Source organism: Nomascus leucogenys, chromosome 17, assembly GCF_006542625.1.
Source record: "Nomascus leucogenys isolate Asia chromosome 17, Asia_NLE_v1, whole genome shotgun sequence".
NCBI classification, from domain to species: Eukaryota; Metazoa; Chordata; class Mammalia; order Primates; family Hylobatidae; genus Nomascus; species Nomascus leucogenys.
The window spans coordinates 527,560-543,376 of NC_044397.1; the positions used below are offsets into that span (position 1 = coordinate 527,560).

The following is a 15,817-nucleotide window of genomic DNA, read 5'->3' on the forward strand; positions in this document are numbered from 1 at the left end:
CACACTGGGCAGGATAAGGAGTCTGGGTTCAAATGCTGATCCTTCCACTCCTTGTCTGTAAAATCTTGAGCAAGTTAACCTCTCCATAAACTTCAGTTTTGTTTATATGAGGATGTTATGGGGCTATTTATGCCATAGGGTTGATGAAGTGGCTCCATGAATTGAAAGTGCTTAGTACAGTCTGTCACAGTGTTAAAGCAAACTAAATATGGCCTAAGAAGGGCTCTGTACTTCTACATTTGAGTCATTGTGGGTGAACTGTAACCTAGCTTTATAGTCAGACAAATTTGAAAACCTAACTTAATAGTACATACCTGTAACAATAGCTGAATGTTGGCCAATCCCAGCGGCCATACTTCAACAGCTCATAGACTGCTGAATGTTCCAATTGCGTTCAAATAAGGCAAACACTGAGCTTTAACCAATCTCGCTGTTTCTGTACCTCACTTCTGATTGCTGTACGTTACCTTTTTGTCTATAAATTTGTTCTGATCACAAGTCACCCCTGGAATCTCTGTGAATCTGCTGTGATTCTGGGAGTTGCCCGATTTGCAAATCGTTCATTGCTCAATTAAACTCCTTTAAACTTAATTCGGCCAAAGTTTTTCTTTTATCAGATGGTGTCAGGAGTGGGATCCAAAGTGGAGCTTCTAGCGACCCCCCAGGAGCACTGAATGAACATGCAAGGTACCTGCAGGACCCACTTGTGTCAACTGATCTCTCACAGCAGCTGGGGATCACAGGTAAGCTCCCTCTCGGATCTCTCTTTCCTTTCCCTTTTTTTTTTTTTTTTTTTTTTTTGAGACAGAGTCTCTCTCTGTCGCCCAGGCTGGAGAGCAGTGGCACGATCGCTGCTCGCTGCAAGCTCCACCTCCCAGGCTCATGCCATTCTCCTGCCTCAGCCTCCGGAGTAGCTGGAACTACAGGCACCCGCCACCATGCCCAGAGAATTTTTTTTTGTATTTTTAGTAGAGACAGGGTTTCACCATGTTAACCAGGATGGTCTCAATCTCCTGACCTCGTGATCCACCTGCCTCGGCCTCCCAAAATGCTGGGATTACAGGCGTGAGCCAGCCTTTTTTTTTTTTTTTTATGCTGGATTTACCAGCAGGTGAGCCCCGCCACGCCCAGCCTCCTTTCCCCTTTTTTATCTTTTCTATTACTCAGGGGCAACCAGCAGCTTGCAGGAGCCAGTTGGCATGAACCCCCTGGCCAGAGATTCGTTAAAAAAAAAAAAAAAAAAAAAAAAAAAAAAAAAAAAGATGACGGGGCCCATCTGAGGGCAAATATAAACCTTGCCAGTTTGATATTGAGTGCTAAGCAGAGTGGCTAATGTCTGTGTTTTATCACATGTATTTTGCTCTGGCCAGAACAACAACAAAAAATTTTCCCTTTATGATGCGGCTTGGCCCCCAGTGCGATGGTGTGGCAAGCTGGGTCACTGGGGCCGCTGAGGGAAAGGGAACCCAGAAGGCTGGCTTGCTTGGGACACCTGGATTAGATGCTGGAAAGAGTCAGACCTTTATCTGCATTTCTGTCTGGGTCCTGGGCTCCACACCTAGTACATAATTAAAATCCCTTTTACTTACCAAGGTTTTCACCAAAAGTAAAAGTTGCTAAGAGTTAACATTGTAATATGTAATTGAGACTACTGAAAAAATAGGTTTACATGCAAGGTGCGTAAGGAGAATGAAATGTGTTTTTTGTAAGAGATTATAAGAAAATACAGGAATGTCAATTTTTGCCTAGGTTAGAGGGTTAAAGGATTGTTTTAAATTAAATAAAGCTAAAGGTTTGAACAAGTTGTGGAAGGTTTATAAAAATTAATTATAGGGGCCAGGCACGTTGGCTCATGCCTGTAATCCCAGCACTTTGGGAGGCCGAGGTGGGCGGATCACCTGAGGTCAGGAATTCAAGACCAGCCTGGCCAACATGGGGAAATGCTGTTTCTACTAAAAATACAAAAAATTAGCCAGGCGTGGTGTTGCACGCCTGTAATCCCAGCTACTGGGGAGGCTGAGGCAGGAGAATTGCTTGAACCCGGGAGGCGGAGGTTGCAGCGAGCCAAGATCATGCCATTACACTCCAGCTTGGGCAACAAGAGCGAAACTCTGTCTCAAAAAAAAAAAAAATTAATTATAAGGATTCTATGTGTGAACATATTGGCTAAAGTTAAAATGGCATTATTCAGTTTTTTTTCCATAAATTGGACATTGGAATAAAAGCACAACAGAGTTTTCTTAGACGATTGTTCTGCTCTGAGAAAAAAAAAATAGTAAAGGGTTATAAAAGGTTTATAAAAATCTTACCTTATGGTCAAACTAATTAAAACTGAATAGATTTATAAAATGTTATTAAAAACTAGCTTTAACATTAAAAATACACTAATGGAAACATAAAATTTGGTTTCCTCTTTTAGAAAGGATTTTTATTTAATATTAAAAGATAATGAAAGTTTTTTTTACCTTTTAAGTAAACTACAAAAAAAATGGTGGAGGAAGGAAAGAAAGGAGACAGTCAGTTGGCCTCATGCTATCCTCATTGGATCTTGTTTGGAAAGCTGAGTCTCCTTTCTATCAAAATACTGTTTTTTCCTTTAAAATTTTTTAAGTTATCATTTTGGCTAAATGAATGACTTACGGTAACCTAAGATTCTATTTTGTAATATCCAATGTTTTAAACCTTTGGTATTTAACAAACCTTTCAAAATCAAGCTCTGGATTATCATGCTAAATAAGCCAATACTAAAATTGTTTAAATATACAATTTGAATAAACTCCATGGTCCAAGTCAAATTACCTATGAAAACCCATTAGTTATCAGTGCTATGCACCTAAATTGGAGAAACAACTGGTATTCAAGAGGACATAAGTCCAGTGTTAAGCATGGACTCATGAAGAACCAGGATGGCCACCTTGTCCTTCTTGAGTCCTTAAAGCTTTTGTTATTAAAGGTTCTGGAAAAGATAAAATAATCCAAATTTAATATATTGATATGGTGACTTATAAATTGCAGAAATAGTTTAAATCCAATGTTTGGTTCCATATTCCTGGAAAGACGATCAAAGCTTCAGATGCATTTGGCTACCTGATGGGCCATTTAAACATTTATAAAGGGATTTCATTCAATTGTCATTTTCAATGCATGTTTTCTGGTTGTATAAAAGCTTTCCCATGCAATAGGGCTAATGTTATAACAGTAGATTATAGTGTATTTTCACCAGGCAAAGAAAACTTGTTATGATTCACTGAGGACAATCCCTTCACAGTCTAGAACCTGCAGATTGGATCGTCTGAGAACACCAGAGAAAGAGAAAGACTGTCCTTGCCATCCACACTACAGCAAAACTTTGGAGCTTTAAACCTTGGGTTCATAATCTCACAACTGAGAAGGGTCCCTCCACACTCCTGGAACTGTACATCCATGGGAACCCTTAAGGTAAAACTAAGCAGAAAAGTTTCTCCCCAGAAGATGGCATCCTTGATGTGAATAGCTTTTCCCAAGATCATAGATCAAAACTTCTACTATCACAAGACTCTTATCTTTGAATATTTTTTCCTTGTTTATGCCTCTGTGAACAATAGAAGTTAAAAGTGGGTCTATTATATGCACTTATAGGGTATACTTTTATTTGTGAAGGATTTTGCAGCCAGCCTTAAACATGAATAACCTTATATTTCAATAGATAAAAGATGAAGTCCCAATGTAGGTAACAAACTTTAGCGGTACATACATTTCCTCATTATCAGTCAAAACTCCCCTTAACTGGCCGGGCGTGGTGGCTCATGCCTGTAATCCCAGCACTTTGGGAGGCCGAGGCAGGCAGATCATGAGGTCAGGAGATCGAGACCATCCTGGCTAACACAGTGAAACCCCGTCTCTACTAAAAAATTAGCCAGGCGAGGTGGCGGGTGCCTGTAGTCCCAGCCACTCGGGAGGCTGAGGCAGGAGAATGGCGTGAACCCCGGGGGGCGGAGCCTGCAGTGAGCCGAGATCGCGCCACTGCACTCCAGCCTGGGCGACAGCGAGACTCCGTCTCAAAAAAAAAAAAGAAAAAAACTCCTCTTAACCCACATCATGGATTAAAGAGAACATTGACAAGAGCCTTCACTCTTCTAGAAAGATATCGATTTGTTAGGTCCTTTTTCCATGGTTTAGAATAAAAGAGGCAATAATTTGAAATGTCTCCCTCCTAATAGGCTCTACAGCAAATTCTACCTCAAAGGCTATTGTTACACAACAGACTTTAAATTCTCCCGTGAAAGTTATACTAAATAATAGAATTGGCTAAACAGAAAAGTACCTGTGCAGCTGCTGACACTTGTGGCCTATGGAGAAATACAGCAAATGTAAATTATAAACAATTCTGGCTGGGTGCAATGGCTCACACCTGTAACCTCAACACTTTGGGAGGCAGAGGTGGGCGGATCCCCTGAGGTCAAGAGTTCGAGACCAGCCTGGCCAACATGGCAAAACCCTGTCTCTACTAAAAATACAAAAATTAGCCTGGTATGGTGGCAGGTGCCTGTAATCTCAGCTACTCAATAGACTGAGGCGGGAGAGTCACTTGAACCCAGGAGGCGGAGGTTGCAGTGAGCTGAGATCGCCGCTGCATTCCAGCCTTGGTGACAGAGCGAGACACCCTCTCAAAAAATAAATACAATAAAAATAAATATTCAATTGTAGGGGTTTAGTGAAAAGACCACTTAGTCAAGCGAGGAGACTCTTCATCTAGCTCATTCTTTAATCGATTTAATTTTAGGTGGTTTGGCTTATGGGGACCCTGCGTAAGGAGCATACTCCAAACTCTTGCTATTATCTGCCCGATAATGATAACAATAGTCTCCCTGGCGTGCTGTATTCTCTCAAAGGTTTTAAATGCTTGCATGCAGCCATCTCTAGAACGTCAAATGATCTCTTTTCAACTGGAATAACAAAAACTGAAAGAAATGTGTGACCATGAAGGCACTGTAACCTATGAATGACATGCTGAGACCAGAAACCCCAAATGATGGTAACTGAGAGTGGCGCTAAGGCCCTAAGTTCTGGTCACACAGTCACCTGAGTAAGAACCTGTGGCCAAAAGTGGGGAATTTTTTTTTTTTTAACAAAATTATGGGAGGCCATTATTTTGGACTGAGCTCATGCACTAGGCCCCAACAAACCAAACCAAACTAAAAGGGAGTCACTCATGCTAAACGTGACATAATCAAACTAAGGTTTTTTTAAAGCACATAAATGCTAGAACAGACCAGGTTTTGTTTTTCTCCTGTAAACAGATGTTCCAGAATAAGGAGGTATCCTCTACTCAGTCCTATTCTCTTCCTGCAAAACCTACTGTTCTACTGTTTCCTAGTGAGTTTCAAAACCATATAGGTACACTTACGGCAGTGAAAATAACATCAATGACTAAGGTTTTGGTCAATCTCTCAAAATTGAGAAAACGACCAAAACGGGGGAATTGTTAAGGCAAACTAAATATGGCCTGAGAAGGACTCTGTCCTTCTATATTTGAGTCCTTGTGGATGAACTGTAACATAGCTTAATAGTCAAACAAAATTGAAAACCTAACTTAATAGTATACACCTGTAACAATAACTTGAGTGGTGGCCAACCCCAGCAGCCGTACTTCAACCACTCACAGCCTGCTGAATGTTCAAACTGCGTTCAAATAAGGCAGACACCTCACTGTTTCTGTACCTTACTTCCGATTCCTGTACCTCACTTTGCCTTTTTTGTCTATAAATTTGTTCTGACCGTGAGGCACCCCGGGAGTCTGTGAATTTGCTGCGATTCTGGGGGTTGCCTGATTCGTGAATCTTTCATTTCTCAATTAAACTCCTTTAAACTTAATTCGGCTTAAGTTTTTCTTTTATCAACAGAGTAAGCTCTCACTAATGAGTGGGCTGAGTGTAAATTGGAGGGATTTGTTCGTCTTTCTCAAGAGTAGGAGCTTCCAGAAGGAAGGGGCTGCTCTCCATTTACATTTCCCTTCCACTCCCATCCCTTAATGCCTAACACACTGCCTGGCACATAGTAGGGGACTCAGTAAATGCTTGTTCAATGGAGCAATTCAGCTATGAAGTCTGTGTCACTCAGTCCAGGTAAATAAGGGAGACAAGCATTTAGGACTGGGGCGAAAAGAGCCAGAGCGGGAAAAGGACGCCAGGGGGAGCAAGAACAGACACGCTCCAGATATCGCGAGAGATCCCGCGCTCGCCACGACAGTGAGTGTTCTGTTTTGGGCGGAAGCGCTGGGCAAGAGGAGGAACTACTCTAGGGTACAAGGCCTCGCCCCAGGAGTGGGGGTTGCTTCCGGGTCGCGCTCCCGGAAACAGGAAGTTGACCATCCTCCTCGCCCGGCGGCAGCTGTCCGCGAGGCGGGAGGAGCCCGAGGGGGCGCGAGCCCCGCATGTGAGTGACTGGGGCCCGAGGCTGGGTGGGGGGAGGCCGCCCTGTGACAGCCTCGCCGCGGCGCCCGTCTCTGACATCCTCGCGCAGCCGCTCCTCGCCGCTGCTACCACCCTCTATCCCAGCGCTGATCCTTAGCCTCTCCAGTTTTGTAGGCTGACAGCATCCCCAGGCAGCTCCCCCGGCGTCGACTCCCTTAAGACATCTGTCACTTTCCTGGACTCCGCCGGGAAGAGCAAAACGAGGTCGACCTTGCTTGAACTTGTTTCTCAGGCATCACAGCAGTGTCCATAACTTGAGCGTTGCTAATGAAGTCCAGATTTCTGCCCTTTTGACGGAATTTTTAAGAAATTAAGAGTAGATTTCCCACCCCCTTCTGAAAGATCTTTTTCTAATAGGGCAATAATTTTTTTTTCTTTAAATGTGTACTTGGTATGTGATAAACCTGGCATCTTGGATTTCAGAAAGAAATGACTTGGTTTCTTGACACAAGTAAAATAGTTGTTTGTAATCACCTCTTAGTAGAAGGAAATTTGCCTGCGTCGTGTTTTGTAGTATTTTAAGACTGTTAACCGTGCAGGCCACACTTTTTCTAGTCTCAGAGCCCTCATAGCCTTAGTATTCGCAAATATGTTTCTTTTATTTAGTCATCAATCACTTTATAATAGAGACTACTTCCAGATACTTAGTATTCTGACTTTTCTGATTGCTCATTTGGTAGTTCCTGTGGTGGAATCTTCTATAGACGTCTCTCCCTTAACAAATTCGTTTATTTGAATTTGAGTTGTCAAAATTTTCCTCTAGGGAATAACATGCCTTTAAAATAGTAACTAATAAATTCAATTCTGCTACATTGAAGTTTTGACTAAAGGTTCATATAGCCCAATTTGCATACCAGAAAGAGGTCCTGTTTCTCTGTCAGACCTTTTCTGCCTTGGACTGAAGCATTTTTCAAGACCTGCTCCCTCACAGCTACTCCACACACCAAAAACAATGTCCAAATGCTAGATTCCTAACCTGCTAACGTTAAACCCTCATCACATTGATGCTACCTCTGCCTTTTTTTTGTTGTTGTTGAAACGGAGTCTCACACTGTCGCCCAGACTGGAGTGCAGTGGCATGATCTCGGCTCACTGCAAGCTCCCCCTCCCCGGTTCACGACATTCTCCTGCCTCAGCCTCCCGACCTCTGCATTTTTAAAAATGAATAAAATAATAAAACATAAAATGAATAAACCATGAGCCATGAGTTACATTCAATTAGTTCGGAATGATAACTTTAGGTCCTTTCTATAAATTGTTCAACATTGATCTGATTCCACATCTGAGGTGAATTCCCACGTCTGTTCTTAGTTTTTTGTGTTTTCTCCATTTATCTCTGCTTTCAAGAAACACTATTTAGGGTGGGAGGTAGACAGGAAAATAGATGTAATACAAAGCCCTAGAGGTGCATGGGACAAAAACTGAGGTCAGAGTCTTAAAGAGTTCACTTATTGGACAAAGCACTGGAGACTAGGCTTTTTAGGCAGAGGAAATTGTGTGTGCAAAAGCAAAAAGATGTGAAGCAGTACGACAGTGTAGAATTTGAAGAAGGATTGATGGGAAATGAAACTGAACAGGTAGGCAGTGACCAGATCATAAAGGGCCATGGTAAGTAATTTGGACTTTATCTTTTAAAAAAGACAGGATCTCATTCCATCACCCAGGTTGGAGTACAGTGGTGCTATTATGGTTCACTGCAGCCTCAAACTCCTGGGCTCAAGCTACCCCCCACCTCTGCTTCCCAGGTAGCTGGGACTACAGGCGTGCACCACCACACTCAGCCAATTTTTATTTCTATTTTTTTTTGTAGATACAAGGTCTTGCTATGTTGCCCAGGCTGGTCTTGAACTCCTGGGCTCAAGCAGTCCTCCCACCTCATCCTCCCAGTGTTGGGATTACAGGCATGAGCCACCATGCTTGACTTAGGACTTTATCTTAAAATGATTGTTTTTAAATATTTAATTTGTCTGGCTATTGGAACAAATGTGTTATATCATTTTATAATTCTCTTAAATAAAACATTGTGGGGTAGAAATAATTATCCCCATTTTATACATGAAAACTCTAAGGCTTAGAGAGGATAAGTAGTGTCTAATGGCCACACAGTAAGTGGTAAAATCTAGAATTTGCATCCAGCTTTTTCCAACTCCAATCTGTGTTCCTAGTCACCATGCTAAACTGCTCCTGCAGAGGATGGGGAAGTCTTGGAAGGTGCTTAGCATGAGCCAATTTGTGTTTCGAAAAAATAAGTGGCCTAGTGCAGCGGCTCACGCCTGTAATCCTAGCACTTTGGGAGGCTAAGGTGGGTGAATCACTTGAGGTCAGGAGTTCGAGACCAGCCTGGCCAACATGGTGAAACCCAGTGTCTACCAGAAAAATACAAAAATTAGCTGGGTGTGGTGGCGCGTGCCTGTACTCCCAGCTACTCAAGAGGCTGAGGCACGAGAATTTCTTGAAGCCAGGAGACGGAGGTTGCAGTGAGCTGAGATCGTGTCACTGTACTTCAGCCTGAGCGAAGAGTGAGACCCTGTCTCAAAAAATAAAAATAAAAAACTGGACAAGGTAGAGAATGGATTGGGGAAGAGGAGAACTGGAAGTATAGAGATTAACTACATCTTTATGATGGTCCATAGGAGAGGTGTTGAAGGCCTCAACTGTGCCGTTAATGCAGAGGTAGAGAGGAAGGGATGAACGTGAGAATTATATAGAAGACTGAATCAAGAGGACTTAGTGATAGTTTCATTGGTGGGAATGAGGTAGGAGAACAGTTTTTAAATTTGGAGGATTAATGTTTCCATTAAGAAAAGGGGTGCAGTAGGAGGAATGGGTTGAAGGGGAAAAACTGTAAGTTGGGTTATAGACACATTACATACAGGGAGCTATGGGAAACTTGGATCACCGTGTCTGGTAGACAGGTAGATAAATGGGTCTTGAACCCTGGAGAGAGTTGTAGACTGGAGAAGAGATTTGGGAATCACTAATAGCTGGTGGTCAAAGCGTTGGAGGGAATAAGAAGGTCAAGGATAACTGGTGGATACCAGCAGAGAACGAGAGAATTACATTAATGTTTGAGTACACTTGAGGGAGGTAGATAATGGGGTAGCAACAGCAGCTGCTGCAGAGAGGTCAGATAAGGTAATAACTGAAATAAACGTCCTTCGTACTTGGCGTTTAGAAAGCCATTTATGGCCTCAGTGAAAGCAATGTCAGTGGAGTGAGGAGGCAGAAGTATGATTTCAACAGGTTAATAAATGAATGGAAACCTGAGAAACAAGAAAGTGAGTGACTTTCTCCCCCCAACCCCCAAAGGAGCTTGCCTCCGAAGGGAGGGAGGGAGAGAGTACCAGAAACTTAGAAAGGAAGGATTATGGCATTTTTCTAATAGTAGAAACTGGAAAAGGTGAGGATGGAGGCAAGTAGACGTAAGCTTAAAAATGTGGAGACTTCTTCAAATATGTCAATGTCCTAAAAGACCAAAAAACAAACAAACAAACAAAAAAAACACATGCTGGGGACTTGTTCTGGAGTTAAGTAGATTAAAGCGAGGTGTGGCAGCCAAATTCAATGTGTGGTCATTGGTTGGATCCTGGCTTTTTAAATAGCTATATGGTCTTTTTAAAAAAATTTGATAGTTAAGGAAATTTGACTATAGACTGAATATTAGGTAATATTAAGAGATTACTCATTTTAATGGGTATGGCAATAATGCCAATGGTTGTATAGAATAACGTCCTTATTCTTAGGAGATGCATGTTGAAATATTTAGAAATGATTTTATAATGTGTTGCAAGTAACTTTCAAGTAGTTCTGGTAAAAACGGAAAGAAAATATAGCCAAATGTAAACAACTGGTGAATCTAAATGAAGGCTATCCAGATGTTCGTTGTATTATTTTTGTACAAAAAGCTTTACATATTTAATGTGTACAACTTGGTGAATTTGGACATAAGTATGCCCTTGTGAAACCATCACCATGATCCATGCCATCAACCTATCCATCACCTCCAAGTTTCCTCCTGCCTTCTGACTTATTATTACTATTAGCAATAAGAACACTTAACATAAGACCTACCTTCTTAGCATATTTTTAAATATACAATACAGTATTGTTAACTCTAGGCACTGTGCTATATCGTAGGTCTCTAGGAGTCATTCATCTTGTATGACTGAAACTTTATATTCTTTGCCCAGTACCTCCCTGTTGCCTCCTGCCTGCAGCCTCCTGCACCCACCATTCTGTTCTTTGCTTCTATGAGTTTAGCTATTTTAGATTAATCGCACAAGTGGTATCATGTAGTATTTATCCTTCTGTGTCTGGCTTACTTCACTTAGCATAAAGCCCTCCAGGTCCATCCGTGTTGTTACAAATAGCAGGATTTCTTTCTTTTTTAAGGCTGAATAATATTCCATTGTATGTCTATACTACATTTTTTTTAATTTTTTTATTCTTTTGACACAGAGGCTCACTCTGTTGCTCAGGCTGGAGTGCCGTGGTGTGATCTCTGCTCACTGCAACCTCCACCTCCCAGGTTCAAGTGATTCTCATGCCTCAGCCTCCCGAGTAGCTGGGATTACAGGCGTGCGTCACCATGCCTGGCTAATTTTTGTATTTTTAGTAGAGACAGGGTTTTGCTATGTTATATTGGCCAGGCTGATCTCAAACTCCTGGCCCCAAGTGATCCACCCGCCTCAGCCTCCCAAAGTATTGGGATTAAAGTTCCCTACCTGTACCTTGATTGTAAATTTTAAGCATTTATTGTAGTTTTAAGTTATTACTCTTTTAAATCGTATTAATCATTTTAATGTTTTATCAGTTATTTTTCCTTTTAATTGATGTTTGTTTCTTTGTAGTGGTTCTTATTATAATCTAAGGAGCACTTTTTCTTTTATTATTATACTTTAAGTTCTAGGGTACATGTGCACAACGTACAGGTTTGTTACATATGTGTATGTGTGCCATGTTGGTGTGCTGCAGCTATTAACTCGTCATTTACATTAGGTATATCTCCTAATGCTATCCCTCCCCACACCCCCACCCTACTACAGGCCCTGGTGTGTGATGTTGCCCTTCCTATGTCCAAGTGTTGTCATTGTTCAGTTCCCACCTATGAGTGAGAACATATGGTGTTTGGTTTTCTGTCCTTGCGATAGTTTTCTCAAAATGATGGTTTCCAGCTTCATCCATGTCCCTATAAAGGACATGAACTCATCCTTTTGTGTGTCTGCATAGTATTCCATGGTGTATATGTGCCACATTTTATTAATCCAGTCTATCGTTGTTGGACATTTGGGTTGGTTCCAAGTCTTTGCTATTTGTGAATAGTGCCGCAGTAAACATATGTGTGCATGTGTCTTTATAGCAGCATGATTTATAATCCTTTGGGTATATACCCAGTAATGGGATGGCTGGGTCAAATGATATTTCTAGTTCTAGATCCTTGAGGAATCACCACACTGCCTTCCACAATGGTTGAAGGAGCACTTTTTCTTTACTAGAACATATATTTAATTAATGGGAATCACTGGATAAAATAGAATGGAATATATTCATATCACTAAAGAATGGATGCTATACTTCATGGGTAGTGTAATATTAAAGAGCCAAGTAGAGAAAAAAGAAAATTTAATTTACTCGGGATATAGCTCCTAATGTCGAAGATTGGGATGTATCTTGATGGACTTTTGAAACTTTCTTTTGAACTGTACTGTTGCCCCTTTTGTGCTTTAACTAGGTGAATCAGTTTTCTATCCTAGAGTTGCCTCGCTGGCATAGCTCTTCAGAAAACAGAACCTCCAGGGTAGTGGCATATCAGTGTTCAGGACTTACTTATCTCTATAGAGGAATTAGTTCTCTGTTAAACAGGGCAAAAGAGAAGTTTACATTTCCCTTAACTTGTTTTCTGCTTTAAACAAACATTTGTATTGGTAAGTTCTATCAGAGTTTTTCTGTCAGATATGCCTCTACCCTGCTTCTTCATAGACAGAGACCCAGAAGGAATTGTGGAGAACATCTCATCAGAGCTCTCAGTTGTCTCCTCCTGTTTCTGAAGTACTCCAGAAGTGAAACAACTCCCTGGCTTACCTCCCACAGGCCTCTCCTGAAAGCAAGGTTTCTCGACCTCATTTTGAGGAGGGGTGGGAGGAGGCTCTCCTGTCATTGCAGGATGTTTAGTTTTTACCCACCAGATGCTAATAGTACTCCTCTAGTTTGTTGATTTTTAATTTTTTTTAAAAGAGCTGGAGCCTCCCTATGTTGCCCAGGCTGGAGTGCAGTAGCTGTTCACAGGCATGATCATAACTCACTGCAGCCTCTAACTGCTGGCCTCAAGTGATCCTCCTGCCTCAGCCTCCCGAGTAGCTGAAACTATGGGCATGTGCTGCTATGCCCAACTCCTGTCCAGTTTTGATAATCAAAAATGTCTTTAGACATTGCCAATGTCCCCTTTGGAGCAGAATTACCCTGAGAACTATTGTTCTAAAGTAGTGTCTCTTAATTGGGGGGTGTGCCTCTAATCAGCAGAGAAGAGGCTTGAAAACTTCTGCACCTGAGCTCCACTCCTAACAGTTCTGGCAACTTAGTATATCCGAGGTGGTGCATGATACTTTGATCCTAATAACTCCACTAGTGATCCTGCCTGTGCCCTTGCAGGTCTATGCCACTGTTAGAATCAGGCTAACTCTTCAGAACATCCCCCTGTGGCAAAGCTCACTTTGGCCAGAGTTGGAACTACTTTCTGCAGGTAAGTGGATTGCCATCAAGCCTCAGCCGATTTCACTCAATCCTCTCATGCTTGATGCATAGCAATAACCTTATGTTTGATTTTTTTTTGTTTTTTTTTTGTTTTTTTGAGACGGAGTCTCGCTCTGTCGCCCAGGCTGGAGTGCAGTGGCACGATCTCTGCTCACTGCAAGCTCCGTCTCCTGGGGTCACGCCATTCTCCTGCCTCAGCCTCTCAAGTAGCTGGGATTACAGGCCTCAGCCACCACGCCCAGCTAACTTTTTGTATTTTTAGTAGAGACAGGGTTTCACCGTGTTAGCCAGGATGGTCTCGATCTCCTGACCTCGTGATCTGCCCACCTTGGCCTCCCAAAGTGCTGGGATTACAGGCATGAGCCACCATGCCCAGCCTTGATTTTTTTTTTTTTTTTAGGGGATGAGATTTTTTTTTGTTGTTTAATTACCATCGTATCCAACCAAATCCCGATAGTGTCCCTCTAGCAAGACAATAAAAAATGTCTCCGGGCATCCCTGGGGACAGAATCTTTTCCAGTTTAGGACGACTGATATAACCAAAGCCAAAAAGAGGGCTTATCAAAATCCACAGGTGTTCTTAGAAACATCGCTTACCTTTCTGATAACTTGAGAAATGTGTCATAATTTCTGGGAAAAGGATGTACGGCTTGCAAAAAGATATTCAGTGTTGTAATATGATTCTAACTTGAATTACCCAACAAGAAAAGAAACCTATTTTTTTTGTGTGATACAAACTGGGAGTTTAATTAAAGATTTTTATGTGTATCAAAAGGGTTTACAGGCCAGGCGAGGTGGCTCATGCCTGTAATCCCAGCACTTTGGGAGTCCAAGGTGAGTGGATTACTTTAGGCCAAGAGTTGGAGACCAGCCTACCCAATATGGTGAAACCCTGTCTCTACTAAAAATACAAAAACTAGCTGGGTATGGTAGCATGTGCCATTTTTTATTGTCTTGCTAGAGGGACATTACTGGCATTTGGTTGGATATGATAGTAATTAAACAACAACAAAAAATATCATCCTTTAATCCCAGCCTGTAATTCCAGCTGCTCAGGAGGCTGAGGCATGAGAATCACTTGAACCCAGGAGGCGGAGTTTGCAGTGAGCCGAGATTGCACCGCTGCACTCCAGCCTGGGCAACATAGTAAGACTCTGTCTCAAAAAAAAAGAAAAAGAAAAAAGAAAAAAAAAAGACGTGAGGAAGCTTACAAAGGTTGCAAAACAGCCATCAAAAATGATGATGATTAATCCTGTTTTCCTCACCTGTACTTCTGTCCCCTTCAGGATTCTCCTACCGGCACACCAATGTGATGTTGTCTTCTGCCTCAGGGATACCTGCATGTGACCCCACCTCCCAACATCCACATTAGTTTTTCACTGGAATTTGTTTCTAGCAGTCCTTTCTAGATCCTTTCCATTCTGGTCCTCTACTGAGTTTTAATGGGTTTTGACTGGGTATTGTTAGATAATGAATTGTAATGTATTTAAATTAATATTATTCCTACTTGCTTTCCTAGAATGTCTTTGTTAATTTAAACAGGAAAATGGCATCTCAGAATCAGTGATCACAAAACCAAGATGTGAAAAATGTTATAATAAGTAATCACTTTACTCTATTTGCAGGAATCATTGTAGTCAATCATTTTCCAGTTCTCAGCCGCTCAGTTGTGATCAAGGGACACGTGGTTTCCGAACTGCCAGCTCAGAATAGGAAAATAACTTGGTAAGGGAGGCAGCATGCACCAACCCTGAAGTGAGGACACTTGGGTTCACATCCTGGCAAGTTATGAAACCTTTCCAAGCCTTGAACATGTATGAAATGGGATCAGTCACACCTACCTTATGGGATCACAGTGGTGATTCACTGAGATAATGTTTCTAGAGTGTTTAGCAAGGCACCTGGCATATAGGGTGGGAACAGGAATAGGAATGCAACTGAATATGAGTCTTTAGTTTCTAATAAATTGAATTCTTCTCCTTCTTGAAGTGTTCATAGATTCTTAGAATTTTAGAGTGAGACTCTAAAATTTGTGGTCCAATCCTCTTATTTTTTGGATGCAGAAATAGACCAAGTAATTTAACCGAAATCGTCTCACTAGCAATTGGCAAAGCTTGTCTCCAAGTTCAATGCTGTTTCATATTTCCAGCTGTAATATTTGAATACAACTCTATAGAGAAACCAAAAAACCATTGGCATGGCAAATCATGCCTTGCTTCTTCCCTGTGGTGCCACGGTCATGCATTGCTGTACATCTCTGACTCATTTTGTGCCCAATGATGTTCCTTAGAAGTGACTGTGAGAATTTTGTGATTACAAAATTGATACAGGAAAAGTTTGGGAAATATGAAAATCACACAGAAAATAAAAATCAGCTGTGATCTCATTTTCCAGAGATCATCTACTCCTGACTTATTTTTCACTGGAAATGCTACATCTTAATTTCTGGGGGTTTTTTGGTGTTATTGTTAGTATGGCTCTTAATGCTTTGTAATCCATCCTCCTGGCTGCTAATCAAAAATGGCTTAGTGAAAAGAATGTTAGGTCCAGATGAGGCTCAGGTGACAACTGACTGGGTGGTCTCAGATAAGTCACTTCCCATCTGGAAATCTACT

General features: G+C 41.6%; 1 protein-coding gene across 4 annotated transcripts in view; it reads left to right on the forward strand.

Moving 5' to 3' along the window:
- Positions 1–548: 548 nt before the first annotated feature.
- Positions 549–15,817, forward strand: part of C17H6orf89 (chromosome 17 C6orf89 homolog) — a 44,032-nt gene continuing 28,763 nt past the window's right edge. The window contains exons 1-4 of one of the 4 annotated variants that reach the window (XM_030795655.1): positions 549–743; positions 3,274–3,438; positions 13,101–13,191; positions 14,828–14,927. In XM_030795655.1, coding sequence (XP_030651515.1) covers positions 675–743; positions 3,274–3,438; positions 13,101–13,191; positions 14,828–14,927 — 425 coding nt within the window. In that variant the 5' untranslated portion in view covers positions 549–674. Of the gene's footprint in view, positions 744–3,273; positions 3,439–6,221; positions 6,415–13,100; positions 13,192–14,827; positions 14,928–15,817 lie in introns of those variants that run through there. The other 3 variants (XM_030795657.1, XM_012496420.2, XM_012496419.2) reach the window with 3 other exon arrangements.